Source organism: Phoxinus phoxinus, assembly GCF_949152265.1.
Source record: "Phoxinus phoxinus genome assembly, chromosome: 10".
In the NCBI taxonomy this organism is placed as follows: domain Eukaryota; kingdom Metazoa; phylum Chordata; class Actinopteri; order Cypriniformes; family Leuciscidae; genus Phoxinus; species Phoxinus phoxinus.
Window position 1 is genome coordinate 10,471,180 of NC_136885.1, and position 23,376 is coordinate 10,494,555.

At 35.1% G+C, this 23,376-nt stretch overlaps 1 protein-coding gene across 3 annotated transcripts in view; it reads right to left on the bottom strand.

The window, feature by feature from the left end:
- enpp2 (ectonucleotide pyrophosphatase/phosphodiesterase 2) overlaps window positions 1-23,376 on the bottom strand; it is a 37,558-nt gene that overhangs the window by 13,816 nt on the left and 366 nt on the right. For 2 of the 3 annotated variants that reach the window (XM_079624610.1, XM_079624611.1), the window contains exons 2-19: window positions 23,085-23,190; window positions 20,192-20,347; window positions 18,982-19,107; window positions 17,628-17,688; window positions 17,081-17,178; window positions 10,474-10,553; window positions 9,338-9,457; window positions 8,337-8,392; window positions 7,188-7,253; window positions 6,765-6,837; window positions 6,396-6,504; window positions 6,178-6,303; window positions 5,678-5,709; window positions 5,058-5,185; window positions 3,089-3,173; window positions 2,913-3,000; window positions 2,083-2,252; window positions 917-1,052 (exon numbers count right to left, since the gene is read on the bottom strand). In XM_079624610.1, coding sequence (XP_079480736.1) covers window positions 917-1,052; window positions 2,083-2,252; window positions 2,913-3,000; window positions 3,089-3,173; window positions 5,058-5,185; window positions 5,678-5,709; window positions 6,178-6,303; window positions 6,396-6,504; window positions 6,765-6,837; window positions 7,188-7,253; window positions 8,337-8,392; window positions 9,338-9,457; window positions 10,474-10,553; window positions 17,081-17,178; window positions 17,628-17,688; window positions 18,982-19,107; window positions 20,192-20,347; window positions 23,085-23,190 — 1,816 coding nt within the window. The remainder of the gene's footprint in view (window positions 1-916; window positions 1,053-2,082; window positions 2,253-2,912; window positions 3,001-3,088; window positions 3,174-5,057; window positions 5,186-5,677; window positions 5,710-6,177; window positions 6,304-6,395; window positions 6,505-6,764; window positions 6,838-7,187; window positions 7,254-8,336; window positions 8,393-9,337; window positions 9,458-10,473; window positions 10,554-17,080; window positions 17,179-17,627; window positions 17,689-18,981; window positions 19,108-20,191; window positions 20,348-23,084; window positions 23,191-23,376) is intronic. The other variant, XM_079624612.1, reaches the window with a different exon arrangement.

Below are 23,376 nucleotides of genomic sequence, written 5' to 3' on the forward strand. Positions count from 1 at the left end.
TACAGGGAACATAAATAATTACTTTACCTTCCGAGTCTTTCGTTCATTTGTCACGTGACAGACGCAATGAACGACGAACCTCCTGCAGTAGTGAAGAGGCCAAACTGCCACTGTGGCAAAACAGGCCTAATGTGTGAAACTTATGTGTTGTGGTTTTCTGGGGAGGTGGAGTAACTATAATGTGTCCCTTTTGTTTTGATGTTGTTGTTTTACATGTTTGTTATTTAATCACCTCTATCTTTATTTTTTTATAGTGCAATTAATACATTAATTTTACATTTTGAAAAAGCGTTTCCATTCAATTATTATTATTATTTTTTGTGTATAAATCAGGGTTTATACTAAGTAAACAAGGAGTGATATTTTTTAAATTAGGGTTACCATAAATTTTCTCCGCACGCACGCACTGACATTTTACAGAGTCACACTCCAGCCAAAGTCCTAAAGTTGGCAACCCTGCAATTCAATTGATGGGGGCTCCAAAAAGGATCTTTAGCCATTGCATACTTGCAAGTCATTTTGAATAAAAGTCTGTTAAATGCATGACATGTAATTATCAGTGAATCACTTATATTTTAGACATATAACGACTCCAGAAGACTTCAAATATACCACAGAAGTCATATCAACTACCTGATACATCATGTTTTTTTAAACCTGTGGTCAATATGTAGTGACATTTTATGAAACAGATTAAGTGTGAAAGAGTGTGTACTACAATGTTTTTCCTTCAGTGTTTTTTGGAAACAGCATGCAAAGTAAATGAGAATGACTAAATACTGACAGAGTTGTATAATTGGGTCAGCTATTCCCTTTCGATCGGCTCAATATGAACCATAGCAGCTAACTGTAAGCTGTACACCAAAAAGCTGTTCAGCATCACTAAAGCATTCCAAAGAGAAGGGAAGGGAGTTACCATCAATAACTTTTTTCAGTCGATGATTGAGCTCTTCCACTTTGTTCTGTAACAGACAGAGCCACAGTGACTCCAGGTTATAGCCTCTTACAAGGGTCACTTTCAATGCCCTCTGCCCCCTATTTTTTGAACGCAACTGCAAAAGATTAAAGGTGAAAATCTCCAGCAAGAGATCTACATCTGAGCAGAAGGCAAAAGCACTTTCAGAGGCAAGAGGATGAATCACTTTGATCCAATACAAGGAAATGTCCAAATAATCTAGGCCAGGGGTTTTCAAACCATTACTGGAGCCTCCACAGCACTAGAGATTTCTCCCTTCAATAACACAAGTGAATTAAGTCATCGGCTGAATAGCAGAGTACTCCATGACCTGAGTTTGGTGTGTCCAATAAGAGAAACATCCAAAATGTGCAGTGCTGGGGAGGCTTCAAGAAACTATGAAAACCCCTGATCTAGGCAGTTCAAGAGAAAAGCAATTGCAGCCAACTATCGTTTCTGAGCAGGACTCGAGGGAAAAAACTTACAGACATTAAAGCATGCAACAATGATAACTGATAAAAGCATGGGTACATGCACACAAAAACACTTTACAAGATTTTATGTGGGTTTCTGCAAATAAAAATAAACTGTGATAGTATGTGAAATGCAACAGTAAAGACTGCTTTACAATCTAGTCATCTAACTCATTAAATTACAATCATAAAATGTAGCACAATAATCCTGAACTGTACGTTTTAAAATAGAAACAAACAGAAGGAACTAAATCTACTCAACTATAATTACAAAATAGAAACAATCAGAAATAACTAAATGTTCTAAACTATCATTTCTAATAGTTTCTTAGAAATGCTTGCAATGTGAGTGCAGTGATGTTCTGGGTTGTTGCCAGCACATTGCTGAGTTGTTGCTTTAATACTAGCAGAACAAAACTTGCTTGTTTTATTATTTGCCAGATACAAAAAGTACAATTGCTTAGAAAAGTAATAACACAATAGGGTGAAATTATGTACCAAAGTTCGATATCATGGTAATTATAATCAACAGTAATAGTGATGCTTGCCTCAGCAAACACCAATAATAACCTAGCTTTTAAGTGTTTAGAATCAACATTTCTTAACAGAAGTTTAAGAAGATTAATAAAGATCTGAAAGTACTCTATTGCTGACCTTGTCTTCACAGGTGCAGCCCAGATCATCATTAACAGCTGTGACTAGTCCTGCAGGGTTTGGCTTGGACACTTCTTCAGGCATGCTGGGTGTGTATTGAGGGGTCCTTAGGAGCTGGTTAAGGCTACCATGAGTACCATTGTTAGGGGCTGGTTTCAAGCCAAGGAGATCTGGGAAGATCATGGAGGCAAAAGATCTGATGTGCTGATGTGCTTGTAAAGCATTAAACAATCAAGTGTTATTAGAGTTGCCAAGTATGCAGTTTTTATGGTATTGAGCAACTTTACATGTTTGCTGTGGGTATTTTTTTAATATTTATTTATTTAAATGTATTCTTTTTTAATTGTTTATATTGTATTTTTAATTTTCTAAATAGAAATGAATTTATGAATGAATTCAATTAAAAATTTATATTAAATATTCTACTTTTAATCAATTCTTATATCCTAACTGATATCTGATGCCAGACAGAAGAGGTCACTCGCAGACTTTACTCACTATAAAGCAACTAATGCATTAGTACTGTACATTGATTAATATAGAAAAATAGTGCAAGAACTTGGGGAAATTGTTAACTTTTCAAAGTTTTTATGCTGCTTATATCGGGAAATGCTTATTCAATATATTTGTATTGACTTTGGGAGTGGATATATTTTGAGCTTGCCTAATTTTGGTTGGACATTTACCTGTCCTTGTCATGCAGACCTGGCAACCTTGATCATTATGCAAATGTTATGAATAGAGATCAGTGCTTCTGTATTGAAACTCAAAATTATTGTTGTAGTCAGGATCAAGCCTAGAGAATGAAACATGAAAGGCAATTTCCTCACCGCACATGACATTGTAAAGTTCAATATTCTCAAATGGTGGGATTTTTGTCTTGAATTTAAAAGCTGGTCCATATCCTAGGAAAATGGTCTGAAAGAAAAGGCCAACATAAGTAACTAATGTACCACAACACTTTAACATAACACTTTCAACTGTAACCATTATGCAAACAACAAACCTGCATGCTGTTGATCTTATTGTCATATCCGTGATCACCAGCAAATCCACATTTCCCATTATTCCGTTTTGTTTCATAGAACTTTCTGAATCAGACAAGACACAACAGTAGGTCATTGCAGAACCATTTAAATTTGACCATTTAAAATATAGATTCGACAATAGAAAAATTTCAGTCACAATAAAGTAATTTAATTTGTGATCCAAAAAAATCAATTCGTGTCCAACATTTTGGTTCTTGTTAAATGGATCACTCTCACTCACACACAAATCACAATTTTGATTACATGCTATCCATTAGAATAAATGTGTGGATCTTCACTGGCTTGCTTTAATAACGTTTCAAAGGTTAACAATTCGGTTACAAAACGATTCTCAATGCATCACGATGGGGTACTAGGAGCTAGTATTGTCAGTATCCCTGACCAATACCAGTGAAATACAACAATTATTCAAGCTAATTTTGATACCAATTAGGAAAATAAATGCCAGTGAACACCTATAAACAACTGTTTAAGTATTTATTTATTTTTAATTACTAACTTTGTGTAAGCATGAGTAGGCTAATTCTTTTAATCATTACAAATTAATAATAATTTAAAACACTTGTATTTAGGAAATAAATGTTCAGCTAAATAAATATAGTTTCTAAACATACAAGCAAATAGTCAGTAATAAAGAGGAAAAAAGAAACACACGTCAGTCACATAGTAATGTTGCAGATGTCATGCCTAAATACTGAACGTACAGTACAAGTCCAGTGTTTAAATTCCCTAGCATAAATCAGTATTTAGAAGTCACTGAACATGCTGAGTGAAGCTGTGTCCCAGAGCCAAATGCTCATCTGAAGCACACTTAACCTCAGTCATCACTGTGCTGTAAACTGTCCACTTTAAATCAGTGGAATGCAGATACTACATTAAATCCAGAGATGCCAGCAATACGTCTTAGCCCCAAAAGCATTCAGCATCTTCAAATAACAAGAGACCTGCTCATAAATTTCATTTCGTAAAACATGAGTAGTTGATTTAACTGTCTGCTTCATGCAAGGACCTACAGACCAGGTGAGACTACCCTAACTATGAAGTAGTTCACTTCATGAGTCTGGTGCCACCGATTAGACAGGACTATATCTCTACCAGTATGCCTGAAAGCTTTCTTTCATTAGGTCTCTAGTGTCAGCCAAAGCAAACAAAGGAGGGTGTCCCAACCCGGCCGTGAGGAACCGTCTCTGGACCAGCCTCTCTTTTTCTGCATCCCCATCTATGGTGGATGTGTTGTAAACCACTGGCTAATTTCAGTGACCTCATTGATTTTCTTTTTGGAGATCACAGCTTTCCATTTAATTTGGAAATTATCATACTAGGGATTACAGTGTGGGTTTAAGCATCTGCAGAAAAGGTAAAAACCAAAAAGTTACTTCAACTGAGCAGCATAATACACTGCAAAAAAATAATAATAATTTATCAGTATGTTTGTCTTGTTTTCAACAAGTGAAATATCTGTGTCTACATGACAGTCACAATTGAAATATATTAATACTTGTTTTCAGAAAATATATCTTGAATTAAGCCTATTTTATAGTATACATCTAAGAACATTAAGTGAGGTTAATGTTTAAAATAAGCCAAAATGACTTTACAATAAAGTAACACTTTACAATAAGGCTCAATTGGTTAATGCATTAGGCATCATGAACTAACAACAAACAATAGTATTTATCGATCCAGGTTATTAATATTTCAAGTTGTGTAAATTGATATTAATGAATGTATTATGAACTGACATGAATAAACAATGAACATTAGTATATTTATAAATTTTTATCAAACATAATTTTGCGTCTCGAGTAAATGTAGCTAGTTTTATAGATGATTGGATATTTTTATCGGAAAATAAGACAAAGTACTCCTTAAGATTTTTTTTGTAGGTTTTAAGAAACATTCACAAACTGCAGTCAGAAGGCTTACCGTGCTATGTGCCATTTCCTCTCAACCATCAAGTGAATCTCCTCGATTCTGTGGTTGTTGGCATAGTGCAAACGTTTGGGAAGGTGCTGCTTCAAGTATGGTTTGAAGTGCTGGTCTGGCTTTTTACACTGTAGGAGAACCAAGTTTCATGTTTGGTGAAGTAGAACAGTGCATTCTGTACTGAAACATTCAAAGTACATTTTAAAATAAACCATTAAAATGATCAATTTTAATGGTATTTAAATTTAAATTTAAAATACCCCAAAAAGTATTTAGAGACTACTGGAGACTAAAGTCACACAGATAACACTAGACTTTCCTCAGAACTACGGTAACTTCACTTTACTGAGCCATTTTTACAAAGAGTTTTAACCAACTTTTTAGTGGTTGAATAAAGTAAGTTCCCCTCAAGTTCACAGAGATGCGGTAGGAAATGAACCACAGGTCATTACATTAACTATGGACAAGTCTTACTATGTTTGACAACCAAAGTGTCACATTTTGGGCCCACTTTTTTTTTAAATGTTATAGTTTCTTATAAAAGGCTTAGTAAAATATTAATATGATGTAAAGGTACAGTAAATATATCATTATAAATAATTTTAAAGAACGTCACTCACTGTAAGGTTTGCTACAACTGCTTTTGCATCGTCTAGAGAAAAAGAGAAAAAAGTAATTATTTTGATGACAGATGCTTTTAAAACAAAAAATAATTCCTAGAAATAGTGCATTCTACTCTATTCTTGTTTCCTCACTACGTCACATGCTCTCAATCCAATTTTCTCTTGTAATGTGACATTTCATTAACACCAACCAATAGCCCACACAGCCTAGGTGACATCAGCCAAAAAGAAGAATCATTTAGGCACAGTAAGCTATTACACAAATGAGGGAAACATAATGTACTAATAACTGTGCTGATAAATTATGAGAAAGAATTAGGGGAAAAAATATTGAAGTTGAATTTTGTAAAAGTGTGTAAAAAAGGAAGACTGTTTTGATCTGATTGTACCCAATTTGTTCGGACACTAAGGACATATTTACAAAAATATATATTTTTTGATTTCTAATGCAACTAGACCAGGACAAGCTAAAATTATCCTGCTTTTTAATAACTAACATTTAGAGTTGTTTGGATTTCGGGCTCTGATCCTTCCCAGAGAGCCAGGAATTAGGATGATGTCATCTGTGTTGGACATGTACGAGCTTAGGAACTCTGTGCGGTCACAATGAGCTTCCTCCATGCCTGAAGAAGAAAAGACATTTATAATTGCTATGCAAAAAAAAAAAAAAAAGGCATCATCCCTAGAAACCCTAAACCAAGACTTCTAAATGTACCATGGTCTCCAACCAAGATGATATTGACACAACGGTGCAGTTTCATCTGTTTCAGGCCATTCATCAGCTGGCCAATCACCTTATCAATCTCCCTCAGAGCACTGTCAAGCTGTAGGATGAAACAACATTTGTATAAATCTCAAGGTGAAACATCAATAAATTTCAAATTTACTGGCAAGTTTGAATTTACACACTATGGTTAGTGAATGTGAGTCTGTATTTGGGCTGAGAAGTTTGTTTTCATTACTGATACATTTGCAACATGACCATATATGTTTAGATAGTAATGTGTGTGACTGAAGCCGGTGTGAGAGACAAGGTCAGCCAACTGATTTCATGAACTAAATGATTCCTGTACAGTCTGCTTACCTCAGTGCTGTGAGGTCCTAGTTTGTGGCCATAGGAATCCAGCTGTTCAGAATGCATTGCATAAACATATGGCCTGCAAAAACAGACACATTTTACCCCCCCCAAAAAAACCCTAAAAACAAACAAATAGAATCTACTACTAGTAAATAGTACTATCTACAATACCACAGTTACTATACAGCAAAGTCTGACATTAAAGCAATTACAAACTAATAATGTGTTTGTTAAGATAACCACATAGTGAACCCAAAGAGAAATATGTCAATGTAACATTCACTTTAAAATACTGAGTATTGAACTTAGTGGAGTAAGGCTGGAGGGAGTTTTGAAGAGATTAAGAACATTTTAAATGGACTGCTCAACCAAAAATGAATGTTCACAAAGCATTTAGGGGGGTGTTTACAATATATTATACACACTGACCTCTCTACATCAGGAAGGTGAAGCCATTGCAACATAGTCAGAACTCTCCTTTCCAATGGAATGCCACTGTTAATATACCACGCATCAGAATTGGTGCATACACATAAATACAACGTAAATACAGAACATGCACAACAATGGCCATTTCAATTTCTTTAGTCACCATATTCAGGCATATATAGCTGAAATTTTCTCAAAGAGCTGTCAGCTGGCCAGTTAATTTGGCAAACCTTTGCATCTGAGAGTTTGAGACCTGCACAGCACATAGTGTTTATGTAGGGTATCATGGGTCAAGGGAGCAAGAAAGATTTCAATCAATCTCTACAGGAAACCCTTTCCCCACTACCACCTCCACTCACCCTGACCTCATGTCCAGTTGTATCAACATTATGCACTAAGCTAGGGCTCCCTAAACCTACTGGCTTAGATAAGAATACGTGATTTAATTTCCTCCAGCTTTGAGGCCAAAGGAAGTTGCTCTGAAAAGCACTTTGCCCTTCCAATTTGCTTATTTCAGTATGCAGTTGATCTATATGCAGGGCCTTGATTTCAGTATATAGGACCTTTTTTCACAAATTGCAGGCAAAACAGTTCAAGCTGTCTCTTTCTATGCCTGAGTGAAAAAAACACAGTCTGAAAGCTCTCAGTGAGTGCAGATGAGGAGACCTTTGTGTTACAGTCCTAGGAAAGCCAAGGACTTGCCAGAGAGCACATAGAACAAAAACACGTGATTTCCTCTGTCATATGAAATCTCACTTGTGCAGTTCAGTTGTAATTTTCATGTCCTTTTAAGAAAATGTGAGTGGTGCTTGCCTGTGCAAAAATCTATATGCCATGGCTTTGTGGTTTCTAGGGGATGTTTGATGTTTGTTTTACTGGCCCACAACATGCCCACCTAGGACCTAAGTCTCTATGACATTATGGTACCTAGGTATGATAAATATCATGTTCATTGTGTTGTGTATGGAATTTTTTCTGCTGTTTAAAAATTGTGAGATTGCACACCTGTCCTCAACAAGCCACATGATTTGAGGTATCACTCATGTACGTAACAAACAGAGTATGGAATAAGTTATTTAATTAGCCATGTTACAGAATAAAGATTAAATATACATTGTTTCCATTTGAGTTTGGATCCTGTTGACTTACACTGGCCAGAAAAATGTACCAGCCTTTACTCCCTGTTTCACTGCTGTTATCCAGATCTAGAAATTGAAAAAAAAAAAAATTTGAGAAATCAGAGAAAACATATGTTGTACTACTGTGTAAAAAATAGTTTTTCCTTTCATGTTTCTAAGAACAATATTTCTCTCATTTCACACATCAGACAACCTGATAGATACTTGGACAAAAAAAAAGAAAGAAAAAAAGTTAAGGGATCACAATTCACAAATGAGACAACTTTTGAAACCGCAGTGACGAGACTATGTAAGTTCCATTTGTGATGGCCTCATTTACCGTCACAGCTCAGTCAGTGGGGTCTAGGAACAGCCAGAAGAAATAAAGTTCAGTGAAAACTAAGAATTGATTCCAGCTGTTGGGCTAATAGCTGACATGTGTGTTGGAGATGTCTCTCTTCTTTTCATGTATAGCTTGCACATGATCACAGATCTAAAAAGCTCACTGACAATATGCTTTATGATTCCACTGCTTGCAGTTTCATAAAACTGTGCCGGTGAGGTATGTACATGACTGGATCAACCTTTGATAGTTAAAGTTTAAGTAGCCTATATTCAAATTCAAAATCAAATATTGTGTGAAGCCAGATTTGAGGTCGAGGATACCATACAGCACTGGTTGTCATGTGTGTCATAGATATAAGGGTCTATTTTTCCTGGATAGAGCTATATGTCATGGAAATATAAGCCTATTAATTTCACACTTTTAAGATCCCCGTTCAGACAGATCCATGAAAACAACTAAAAACGCTGTATCATATGTGCCAGGCCAGTAGTTGGGGAGCTCACTTTGTAAAGAAAAACTTGTCACACAAAGCTATCATATAGCTCTAAAAGAATTGGAACATAGAGCACACATTCTATATATTATTTTTATGGTTCTTATGGAACAATGTGAGTAAATTAAGACAGAACTTTATTTTTGGATAAACTATCCCTTTAAAAAAAAACAGGAATGGAATAGCAACTCACAGGTTGTCCTCCCCACCATCGATGGTTGAGTTTTTCTTTCCCACGGAAGTTAAAGTTAGCATCAAAACCAGGGTCATGTATGGAGTTACCCACAATTCCATGTGACTCAGGATAAAGCCCCTAAAGCAAAGAAAAAACAAAGTAATTTTTTAAAAATCAAACTGTTTTAGATGTGTGGTAGATTTTCCCCTATACCTGACTTAAGTTTACCTGGGGCGTCAACACTACAGTCGAGTCGACACTTAGGCTAATAATATTTATACTCTAGCACTGCGTCTACAGTCGACAACAGGGTTTATAAATTCATGAAAATGTCCGGTTTTCATTGTTTTTCATGGGACCATTAAGCGTGTACTTTAAATTGACTGGCGCTTGCCTTTGCATACAAAACATATGAAACCGGCTTCGCCTCGTCTTGTTATAATCAGCACGTTCCTCAATTCGCAGCGGCTCCAAGCAGAGAGCACGTCAGAAAACAGAGGCCTGTGTGTGTGTGTGTGTGTGTGTGTGTGTGTGTGTGTGTGTGTGTGTGTGTGTGTGTGTGTGTGTGTGTGTGTGTGTGTTCATCTCAGCCTCACTGGTCTGTCACTGCTCGTCAATGTCAGAATATTTGAAATGACCAATCAAATCAAAGTAGGCGGACTTCATGTTCACAGAATTTTAGCAGCGTGACTCGACACTTCAGTTTACGGTCAAGTGCGAGATAAGATGTAAGTAGCTAACAGCCCTAAAAATTTTTTTTTAAAAAAAGAGAACATCAAGAGAACATCAGGAGGATTGAAATAGTTTTTTTTTTTTTTACTGAAATAGCGTAGCGAATTTTTTTTTTTTTTTTAACCTATGGCCATGAAAAGAAATAATGTCATGTAAAAGGTGTAAAAAGCTAAACTATTTTATTTATTTATATTATTCTATTGTTGCGGGCCAAACGTTGAATGGAAAGGATGTTTTACTTTATGTATTAAAGAACAATAACAGTTGCAAGGTTGTGAATGCATTTGTCAAATATGTTTTGATGCATTCACTCCCCAACCATGCCCCCACCCCTTAACCACACCTCCCCAAACCACGCAAACTTGTAGATTCTGCAAACTTATGAGCAAAAGTAACAGAAGATACACAAAATGAATACATACCGTTGCAATTGTATACAAATTCGGGTAGGTTTTGGTGGGGTATATAGGTCTCATGTATGGTGCATGGGTTCCACATGATCCTACAAGAGAAATGACAAGTAATTTTTAAGACTGTTAATCAAAGGCATGAATTAAGTACAATACATTATATATATATATATAATTTATTATATACATTGCGATTTTAAGGTTGTGAGGGATAGACTGACAGCCTTTACACTGACATGAAGGTCCTCGTTTAAATGTAATTTTCAGAGCTCACATCTTTCACAACTGTTTTGTGGAGTATGTGTCTGCTGAGAGTTTTAGACAGATGTTTCATCCGTTGAACAATTGCCATGTAGTTAAACAACAGTATACAATCTATTGAACAAACTATAATTCTCTCTCTGGAGATAAGCTTGTTTTCAGAAATGAAATATGGTGCTACCCTGCCTAAGGTCTATTAGCCCAGATGGAATACATGAACATGTTCTGTGAACAAGAATGTGTCCTAGGTTGACTGTGTTTACTTTCTATATTGTCTTGCCTGTTTTTACTTCAGAAAAGCTCAACTGCAAAATGGATTGCTGTAGGCTGCAGGCCAGTGATAAGTGGGGGAAAAGTCAGCAAATGTTTCTTTGAATCAAAACCACACAAATTCAGAATCGATTTGTGGGTTTAATTTTAAACCCCTGCTGCGTGATGGCACTTTTGTGTTTGCTAAAGACAGAGTTTACTTGCTACTTCCACAAGCAAACAGAAGAAAGCTTACCAGCATACATACAGTACACACATAAAGCAATATACTATTTAACAAATAGTAAATATACAATGTGATTTTTTTTGTATCGTAGTAAAATGTAAACCACATTATCGAGCAGCTCTCTATATAAAATTGGACGTATACGTATACTGACACTATTGGATGCGAACTGAATTTAACTGGACCATGAGCTAGATGATGACATCACTGTTTTATATATTATTATATTAACTCTGTTTGCATCATTGAATAATTTTCCTGTCATCACTGTAAAGCTTCTTTGAAACAATCTGTATTGCCCTAGTGGAAAAAAATATACCTATACCAAAATGTATTTAAAATACATGTATTTCATTCTAAGTATATTACAAATCTATTAACATATTTATTGACATATCGCTTGAGACTTACTGATATAAATATTATAATTAAACTTTATTTTGAGTACTTCTTTTTTGCACATTTCTTAATATAAAGTGTAAAACGTGTTTTAATATCTCTATTAGAAATGATAGTATGATCTCTAATTTCACTCTTTAAATGCAAGCGATATTTAAAGTGAACCTAAAGTATACTTGCAATAGTTCCACTTTAGCACAATCAAATATATTTGAGTATATCTTTAGTTGGACCTCAGCACTATTTCCGGATAACTTAAGTGCATTAAGTACAAAATGAATTGTTCCAATTTAGACTTTAAGTATAGCAATTTAGTAAACTAAAATTCAAATTGCAAGGTATTTATATTAAGTGCATAAATATGTAAATGTATTTGTAGTATACTTAGCATAAACTAAATGAATTTATTTTTCACTAGGGGTATAAAGCACTATATAAATAAAGGTGACTTGACTATATATCCAATTTTATCCAAATATATACATTATATATATAAACGTAAGTAAATCTCCTTTGAAACAATATATTGTGAAAGCACTATACAAATAAATTTGACCTGACTTGACAGAGTTTAGAAAGGGTAAAGCAAAAAAAAATTATGCAATTTAGCAATTTATGTGGTTTCATAGCACAATATTTGTGAGCATATCCCAGGGTCCTATGTTCCCCAGATTTACAGTATATGGTACATATTAAACACATGAAAGGGTGTCTTGTTGCCAGTGTCCTATGTTCCCCATTCAAAGGTCAGTTAACGCACATTAAGTAAACTTTTTAAAAGGCCAGGACTCACTCCCAGGGCCCTATCAACTTTAACTTAATTAACTTTTTATAAACTTCTACCCCTAACCCTTACATAAAGAATCCATGACCTTTTGTGATTCTAATACTCTAACCATATGTTTAGTTCCCTCGAGTCAAGGCCTGTTATATACACCAGTGCTGGTGAAAAGAAAACCCCTTTGAAAAGTTCCCACAATAACCCATGTCATATTAAGCAAAAACAGAGCTTGGAATATTTTTTTTTCAGGTTCCCATACAGTAAAAAATAAACCTGTAAAATTTACAGTAAATAGGCAGCTGTTGCCAGCACTTAAAAAAAAAAATTGTAGAAACATTTAAGATTTTATGGTACTGAATTAACAGTAAAAAAAAACTGTATATAGTATTTCATGATGTATATTTTAGTGATGTAAATTATAATGTTAATAATAAAAAAATTAAAAAATATTCCATCTACAGTAATACAATTCTTTTTTTTCTGTAATAATACAGCCATGGTCAGAATTAATGGCACACTTGGTAAATATGATCAAAACTAGCTGTAAAAATAAATCTGCATTGTTTATCCTTTTGATCTTCCATTAAAAAAAAGTGCCAAAAGTCTAACCTTTCATTGAAGTAAAATAATTAAAAGTGGGGGGAAATCACATTATGAAAAAAAAAAAAATCTCCAAAACACGTTAGCCACAATTATTGGTACCCCTGGAATTGTTTACGGGTAAAATGTCTCTGAAGTATATTCCCATTAATATTGACCTTTTTTTAGCACATCAGGGTGACTAGGAATATGAAATTGTCCAGCCATGACTTCTTGTTTCACAGAAGTTTAAATATGAGGAAACACAAAGGCCAAATTCCCTTAATCATCCATCACAATGAATAAAACCAAAGAATATAGTTCTGATGTGCATCAAAAGATTGTTGAGCATCACAAAATAGAAAGTGGCTGTAAGAAAATAGCTAAAGAATTGAAAATCCCCATTTTGACCATCAGGCCAATAATTAAGAAGTTCCAATCAACTAAAGATGTTACGAATCTGCCAGGAAGAGGACGTGTGTCTATATTGCCTTAATGGATGGCGAGGATGAAAGTTTGAGTGGCCAAAGATTCTTCAAGGATCACAGATGGAGAATTGCAGAGATTAGTTGAGTCTTGGGGTCAGAAAGCCTATACAAAAAAACAACCCCTACATCACCACATGTTGTTTGGGAGGGTTTCAAGAAAAATCCTTTTCGCTCACCCAAAAACAAACTCCAGCAAATTCAGCTGTCAGACACGACTGGAACTTCAAACGGCACAAGGTTCTGTGGTCAGATGAAACTAAAAAAAAAAAGCTTTTTGGCAGCAAACACGCTAGATGGGATAAAGTACGCCATGTGTACAATTTAATATACCGTTGGATCTTTAATGTTGTGGCCATATTTTTCTGCTGGAGGTCCTGGACTTCATGTTCAGATACATGGCATTGTGGATTCTATCAAATATCAACAGATAAAAAATCAAAACCTGACGCCTTCTGCTAGAAATCTTATAATGGGCCGTGGTTGGATCTTCCATCAGGACAACGATCCAAAACAAACATCAAAATCAACAAAAAAAATTGTTACGGAGCACAAAATGAAGCTTCTGACATGACCGTCCCAGTTCCCTGACCTGATGAGTGGAGTGAACTGAAGAGAAGAAGCACAAACATGGATCTGGGAATCTGAAGGATCTGGAGAGATTCTGTATGGAGGAATAGTCTCTGATATCTTGTCAGTTGTTCTCCAAACTCATCAAGCATTATAGGAGAAGACTCAGAGCTGTTATCTTGGCAAAAGGAGATTGCAAAAAGTATTTAATAAAAGGGTGCCAAAAATTGCGAAAAACATTTATTTCATAATGTGATTTCCCCCCCACTTTCAATTATTTTACTTCAATGAAAGGTCAGATTTTTGCCAATTTTTTTAATGAACGATCAAAAGGATAAACAATGCAGATTTATTTTTTTACAGCCAGTTTTGATCATATTTGCCAGGGGTGCCATTCATTCTGAACATGACTGTACATGAATTAGGGTTCATCACAAGTAGCCTTTCCACCAGCTGAGGTATATACTAATTTAAATCATGGCAACATTCAAAATAGTTTTAGCATGTTATTGATTATTGCTGCTGCAGAAGAGCAAGTGTAATCCAATAAACATTATTGATAACACGTTATAATAAGTATATGGTAATAAAGTGCTTACAAATCATTTGCAAACTATTCATTTATAGTTTGAATGACTATTCATTTATTATGAAACTATCATCCAAATTATCAAACTATTCATTTATACTCATAGTTAGTTATTTACAGTGACAAATAATAACTTACTATTTGTACTGTATACAGTCTATTAATATATTAATAATGTAGACTACAATATATTAACTATTAATTAACTATAAACTAATAGTTTGTTAATGATTTATAAGTACTTTATTATTGTATATTTATTATAAAATGTTATCAGTAATTACACTATTTACACAACATAAGATATACCATAAAACCCTAATGTATGGAATTATTAAAAAAAATTAACGAGAAACAACAATTTAAACAAAATACCATAAAATGTAATGTCACACATGGAATTTTTTTCACTGTAGATTATAAGATTACTTACGAACAAATCTGCACATTTAACAATATTTTATTACGTAAATTGTCCCGTAAGATCTATTACAATTTTTCACCATATAGTAAGGGAACCAATTAACAGATTTTACTGTAGTATTTTTCCAGTGTTTTACCATTAAAATGACAAACGTTTTTTCTTTTTTCTTTTACAGTTATGTGTCATATAAAGCTGGGGAACATATGACCTTGGGATCATAGGATCCTTTTTCGTGAGTTTTTTATGTGCCATATAAATCTGGGGAGCCCCCATCTGTTGTGGATAACATGCTTTAGCTTGATGTTGCAGGCACTTGATGTTTGGTCTCAGTTTCAAGCAGAAAGAGTGACCTGTGCAATGGCCTGTGATGCATAGATGTTTATAGTTCAAAGATGTGAAAATAAAATAAAGAAAAAGCAATATATTACCTTTTTAATTATCTTCCTTTGGAGGCCTTTCTCAAAGGGCCCCTATTATGCTATTTTGAAATTTCCTAATGTTGTTTTGGAGTCTCCTACAAGAGGTTTACATGCATCAAAGGTAAAAATACTGTTTAATTTTCTCATAATATACATTTGCACATCACCAGATTTTCAATGATTCTCAAACGACTCGCTAGATGAATCAGTCTCTCTAAATCCCTCCTTTCCACGAGCTACTCTGCTCTGATTGGCCAGACAGCTCAGTCTGTTGTGATTGGTTTACCACGTACAACGCGTCGAAAACAAAAACTCCCATTGCCATAACGTCAGCTCTGCGTGTCCTGGGGCTTCCTACACCGTAAACTAAACACAGTAACGAACAATGACGTAGATTTTTCTATATCAATGCGAGCATGTGTCCAATGATACATTAGAAGAACTATTCATTCAAACCGAACCTCCATCGCAAGGACGACTTGAGCAGGATGTTTCTCAGTGAAAAGCTACTCAGTTTGAGGAAACGTTACATTGTGAGATATTGCAACTGTAATTCCTCACCATCAGCATTAACAAGTGCATGTCCATCAACCGATTATTTTACTTGTACTAAATTTATTTAATTTAGTATTTTTCTAATATATTGCGGTGAACACGTGGAAACTGTATCAATAACAGTGCATACATTAGCCGAGCTCTAGTGTGAATGACTGATGTAACAAACATTGGTAAAACAAATCTTGCTCCATGCTTAATCTTTCCTCAAAGTAGTGAGAACGACAGACAATCTGCATTAATAGACACAGTTTTAGGTAATAGTGGCCCACAACTGATTAGCAGAAGTATTTCAGTAAGACAGTAATAATGTGAGTTGACAAGTAAGCAGGAGACCTACACAATATAAAACTCAAAACTAAGTATTTTGAACACCATCTTTCCAGAGCAAGCGGTTTGTGAATCCTGCATTGAACTCCGAGATTTGAGAAGCAGTCGTCAGTAAAATAAAGGGAACACAGCAACAGTTTAGGATTATACTGCTGTGGTATTGTGGTAAAGATGAAGTTTAACCACTGATTCTTCACATGCTCGTCTTTGGGCAGTGTAAAAAAACTTGCTTTACGTCACATTGTAGAGCACAGCGTCTCCTCGACATGATGCTATCCAGTATCCACAGGAATCAGCTGCTGGTTTGAGGTTTAAGTTTCCCTGGTGTCTGCGCGCACAATAAGTGGGCGGGCAATATGCTAATAATGTTTCATCTTGACGTCACAACGTAGCGGCTTATGACTCGTTTGAAAAACAATTAATTTCATTGACTCAAGAGTCGACTCTTACTTTTGAAAGACAATAACTTTATATACGGTGCACTTTCAGATTTAAAACTTTGCAGGATGTTTTCATTCACTTAGAGCTATGTTACACACTACATGACAGGTCATTTTCAAAAATCCATAATAGGGGCCCTTTAAATTGTAATATATACAATTAATTGGGATTTATTTGATCAGTTAATCTGTATATTATGTAATACATTTCATAATTTTTAACTGATTGACAGCTTAGTCAATATTAATTTAAATTCAGTTTGTTGATTTTAATGAAAAGACAGTTCTTACTGAGTTTCTCGATATTGGGGATCACCGTGCTTCCTCTTTTCATGTAAGATGCACGAAAGCCATCAACAGACAACATGATGACAGGGGGCCGAACGAACCTAGATGAGCAGAAGCATAAATACACCAAATACAAACAAAATTAAATTAGGATATGTTGCTAAATTGTTTCCTTATTTCTAGTGGACAAGTGGTCTTTTATTTGAATGTTCTTTCAAATGTTCTTTCGAACAGCCTTCCTTAGGCATATGTTTAGGCTCAAAATCTCACACTCAATGTGCATGCATTAACATGAATTGTCATGCAATCCACCCAGCAGTCCTCCTGGATAGGTGTTGTCACACAGAAACCCAATACCCATCTCTTAACCCCACTGTGTTTGCCGTCATTCAGCACGTCACAGCATTAAATAAATAAATAATTCCCTTTCTTCTAGTATGTAAAGCATAGTTGTGAAAATATGCGTGTTGTTGACCTAGTGTTGAATATGAAAGGGGGTATGGATGGGGAGTGTGATGTTTGTCACTGAAATCACAACTGCGTTTCTCACCCGGAAGGACACTCATGGTTTTTAATCTCTTCACACTCGTCCTGTAACCAGGGAACATCACCTAACAGAGAGAGGAAGTCAGTCAGTGATGCACCAGGTGACAGTCATACATATGCAAACACGTCTGATGTCCAGGCAATATAGTGCTCTTGCTTTACAGTTGCACTTGAAATACACCCATCCCCACCTTTTTTAACTGTAGTTGGTTTGACAAATATCAAATCATTATTGGAGCAAATCTTAATAACGCCCGGGCAGCTACTTTCGGTAACACTTTAGAATTCTGTTCAATTATTAATGAAAACAAATTAGTAAGTAATAGCACTCAGTTTAATGCGGTAGTTCACTATTAGCTAATCAGTAGCTACTATTTTTTCATACCTCCCAGAGGACTACTGAACTACTATTTACAGGTTCATAATTAACATGAACAATGCATAATGTATAATATAAGGTAATGGTAATGACTATTGTCAAATCCTTCATAAGGAATTACTAATTATTTAGATCAGTATTCGAAAGTGAAAAACTCGATATCTCTCGTAATTACAGAAATCATTGTAATCTTTTGAGATTGTTGTAAGATTTTGAATAGTAATTCCTTCTGATGGAGTTGGTAACACTTTAGTCATTACTAGTGTGCTACCATGATCTTCACTTTAGAATACCGATCCAAATAATTAGTAGTTCCTTTAGAAGGATGTATTAACACTTGAGTTATTACTATCCAAAACCTTACAAAAACCTCAAAAGCTTACAATGTCTTCAGTCAATATTAGGGAGTTAACATGCTTTTCAGTTTAGAATACTGATCTAAAGTTTGAGTGGTTCCTTTAGAAGGATATAGTAATACTTGAGTCATTACTAGTGGGTTACCATTACCTTATTATACATTATGCGTTATTCATGTTAATTATGAACCTATATAGTTCCATAGTCTTCAGTAAGGTATGAAAAATAATAGTTACTGATTAGCTAATAGTGAACTACCACATTCGACTGAGCGTTGTACTTACTAACTCGTTAATTAGAGTTTCTTGCTAATTAATAGTAGTTACTGGAGTCTTAACGCGTTACTCATTTGTTCCTGTGTAGTTATTTATTAATGAAGGAACAGTATTTTAAAGTGTTACCCTACTTTCTAGTTACGCAAGTGCTGTGCCTAAGAGCTTGATGGGAATTGACTAAAATATACATGATGGGCGTTCTGGAGCAAAAAGTACAGCAATGTATTTGCCAATACGTGATAGGCACTTTTAAATTAAAATATTTTCTAAGAGTGGTCTGTCTCCTCCACCTTAAACCAGGTTTACTAAACTTTCTGAATCTAATGAAATACACGAAAGCCTCCCACCTTTGCAGAGAGACCTGTAGTTGGAGCAGCAGTCTCCTTTGGCCATGCAGTCCTCTGAGCAGTGACAGGCATGCTGTTCATTACGAGTTTCATCACAGCGCTCTTTACTGCACTCAAACCCCCCCGCTGAAGGCACAAAATAATGAAACATCTCTCGTAGACAAAATCAACATAATGCAAAACTAAAGAAAACGGTTACAGTAGCCTGGCACAAGCAATTGACTTTAAACAAAATGCAATCTTAAAAAATACTTTTTACTTTTAATTTGAGAACTTCTTAGTATTTGGTAGACAAAAGTTTGTGCAAAACCTGATGAATCAATCCATGTTATCTAGCATGATTTGAGAATGTTCCAAAATAGCATTGTGTGCTTCAATGGATGCAATTAAACGAGTTGTCAATGTCAAAAATGTGCTTACTTTATTATTGACCTAACATTGCAAAATTTAAAATTTTTCCTTCACATCGTAAAGCCTCAGGGCCCTATTTTAACGATCTAAGCACAAGGTCTAAATCACACGGTGCAAGTGAACTGTCCGAATCCACTTTTGCTAGTTTAACGACGGGAAAAATGGTCTAAAAGGGTTGTCCTTATTCTCTTAATGAGTAATGGGTGTGTTTTGGTCGTAACGTGCAATAAACCAATCAGAGTCTCATCTCCCATTCCCTTTAAAAGCCAGTTGCGCTTGTGCCATAGCGGATTCGCTATTTACATGGCGGAATTTGCAAGCGGAAAAACCAAACACTTATCTAGCGAGGAAACGGATCTACTCATGCATGAGGTTAAAGCGCACAAGCAGACCATCTACGGGACAAAGTGTACGCGTGTTCGACCCGCTAGGCGCATATTACTAACGCACTCTTTAAATAACAAAAAAAATACTGCGCAATTGACTTTAGACCAGGTTTTTGTTGGTCAATGCTCAGTCTATTTCAGTGCTTCAAAATAGCAATGCGCCAACAATGTGCCCGAACACCTCCTTTTCAGACCTGCAGCCCATGGGCGCACAAATGGGCGCAAATGCATTTGCTATTTAAACAACATAGCGCAGGACGTGAAAATGATAACTGCGTCGGGCTGAAACTAGCAAAAACACTTGCGCCACCCCTGGCACCGCATTGCGCCGGGTGTATGATAGGGCCCACAGACTTTGGACCCCCCTGTCTATCTCGTAACTCAAAAGAAAAACAAATGTAGATAGGGCTTACCTGTTTTCAGGCAGTGCTCATCAAAGTCTGAGCAACACATATTGTATGTTTTACACAAGTTGTCACAGCGACAGTTTGGGGGTTCTGCTTCCACTAGTTCAAAGCACCTGCTTTTGCAGGAACCTGATAGGCTGTTAAGAGGATGGTCAGAGAGAACTTGGGGGGGATAAAGATCAAGAAAGAGAAAAAAAGAAGATAAAACAAAGATTAGAGAAACTTTTTAGATCTAAAAGCACACACCGGCAAAATCAAACGTTTGTCATGCAATGTGCAAAGACTGCTCTGCTTTGAAGCCAATGTAACCTAGACAAGCACATGCAGTTCAATTACTTCCACCTGTAAAATCTCAAAAATGGGTCAAGGAGCTGAAATGTTCTCTGTACATCTCAATATTGACTTAAGGGTAGAGCAAAGCAAATATTTCCTTAATTTTCGATCACCAGCTGAAAGAGCAACAGAAAGTGGCTGTTTCATTAAATGTTCCTGGCTCATTACTACTAGCCTGCGTGAACTGACTGACATGAAGGCTTGATTAAAAAAAATGCGGACCATTTAAACAAACAAATGACGCTCTGAAGTTAAATTGCATAATGAACAATGAATCATTGAATACTGGATAATGCAAGGTCAAATGATTTCCTTTCGTTCAAGCTTGATTCAATTCTAAAAGCTAGGCTACAGAAACAGTCTTGACATGTTTAGAATGGCATCAGTTGAATTGGCCTGGTACATAAACAGACCAAATACACAGTGATGCTTTCCAAGATACACAGCAAAACCAACTTGAGTGAAACCTCTATAATATCACACGGGCTGGACTCACGAAGCTATTACATGTATGCATTTAACACATCAACAAATGTAAATGTACATTTCTAACATTTCTAATATCTGAATGTACGTTAACTAGTGATCTTTTAATCATTAAACTTTGTAACTAAATTTGCATATTCCAAGGAAATACTTGCAATTTGCAGGGAAAGTGTTAATAATCTGTGTAAAGATCATTTTAAAGCAGTTGATGCCTACTTTGCTGCATGCAACAGTTTGTGTGAGACTTAAATAATAAAAGTAATCAACAGAGCCGACATCAATCATGATGTCAATTTTTTGGGTTCCCTCAGGAATTTCCTGAGTTTACATAATAGTTGTGATAGATATAATTGTGATAAAAATAAGGTTCATAACATTACTTAAAGAGACTTTCACATTTAGTTGTACGACATAAATTACGCCATCATATGACAAAAAAAACTCTTATTTTATTATTTTCCTCTTATTTTATTCTCTTATTCCTTTTCAGAGATTAGCACTACAAATGTTGGCGCAACTATAAGAAAGAAAGAAACCAATTACAGTTCAGTCTACAAAATATTACAAACACATATTTACAGTTGATTATATTTTGAATTTCTATCAATTTAAAAGAGGTCTCTGTAAGTTTTTCTTTACGTTTAGTTCTCTGTAAATGTCCCAATAGCATCGATCGTCTTGGACTTTACTCTGACGCTTAGTTTGTTTATAAACGGCTGCCACTTCGCAGTGAAGCTGTTTGTTCATGTTTAGTTTTGTTCCTTTTCATCCATGCTTTTCTAATAATATACACAAACTGAATGTAGTTGGACTAAATAATGATTGTTTTTTTGCGTGCTGTTGGTGGCTTGTGTTTTTATCAGGCTGACTCATTCATTGCCTCGGACTATGAGTTAACTGCACTTCTACGGCATTTATTAATCTTTGTTAATGTTAATAATAATAATAATTTGTTACATTTATATAGCGCTTTTCAGGTACTCAAAGTGGTTTACATATGAAAGGGGAAATCTCCTCAACCAACATTAACACCAACATTTACTAATACACTATATCAATCAAATGTTATATTTGTTAACATTAGTAAAATCACTGTGAGCCCTAGTGAAACAAAACCTATACCAAAATGTATTTAAAATACATTTATTTCATTCGAAGCATACTAAAAATCCATTAACATATTTATTGACATAACACTTGAGACTTACTGATATAAATATCATAATTAAACTTTGTTTGGAGTACTTAGTTTGCACACTTCTTGATATTAAGCCTTAACATGTGTTAAACATCACTATAGTATGAATGATCTCTGTATAATATCAGACTTTATTGTTAGAGACTTATTGTATTTCAATATTTAAAGTGTACCTACAGAGTGGACATTCTGACTTAAAATCAGCCAGTGCGTCTGAGCAAAAATAAGCTTACATAAAAGATTTATCAAATAAAGAACTTGGTTTTTAAAAAGAAGATTTTTTTCTACTAACGTTTTTCATATTTTCCTCAACAAAGTGGACGCATTGAGGCTGACCACATCAAATTTAAAATATAAAATTAGTCAAATATAGACAATTAATTTTTCCAAGTTGTTATCCTTCCTAAGAAGTGATGACTGCTTTATGATATGACATCATTTGATTTTTCCAAATTTCAGTGGAAGGGAAAGTAGTTCAAAGTACTATAGGCCTATATACTTGCGTGTACTAACTAAATGACCTTACATTGAGGGACAAGCTAAACACCTTTAATATAATTGTTAAAATAAATGTAGCCTAATAATTGGAAAACAACAACAACAACAACAACTATATATTAGAGAGAATCATGATATATCAAAAACATTTAACAAAAATGGGGGAACAAATTCACATATAGAAAGTGTTATCTGTATCATAAAAATGGAGAACACAAGCCTCAGGACCATGGAAAGATTTTTGGTTCAAAAGGCTATATATTGTTCAATATTTTAAGAACATGATATTTCCTGCATAAAAGCCATCAAATCTATATAGGCCTATATTATATAGTAGATATATTTAGCATATATAAAACAAATTCGGAAGAAGTATAAACCTACATCCAGAGAAAGACTCATCTGATGATCCTGCCTTGTCGGACCGCCTGACCACATAAGCCTCACACACAGTGCACCGCGAGAGAAGAGATATGACGGAGAAGAATACCTGCGTACAAACACACCGTTAGAGAAGACCTAACGGAGAATATACTTGCGTACAGATAGAGCAGTAAAACACACTCATTCAAACTATGAATGAGGTAGAAGAGGTTGTAAAATAATGCAAATTTAAAGCGCCCGTCAGTTAATTTCACATTTCAACATAGGACGTTATAAAGACATAATGTTATAG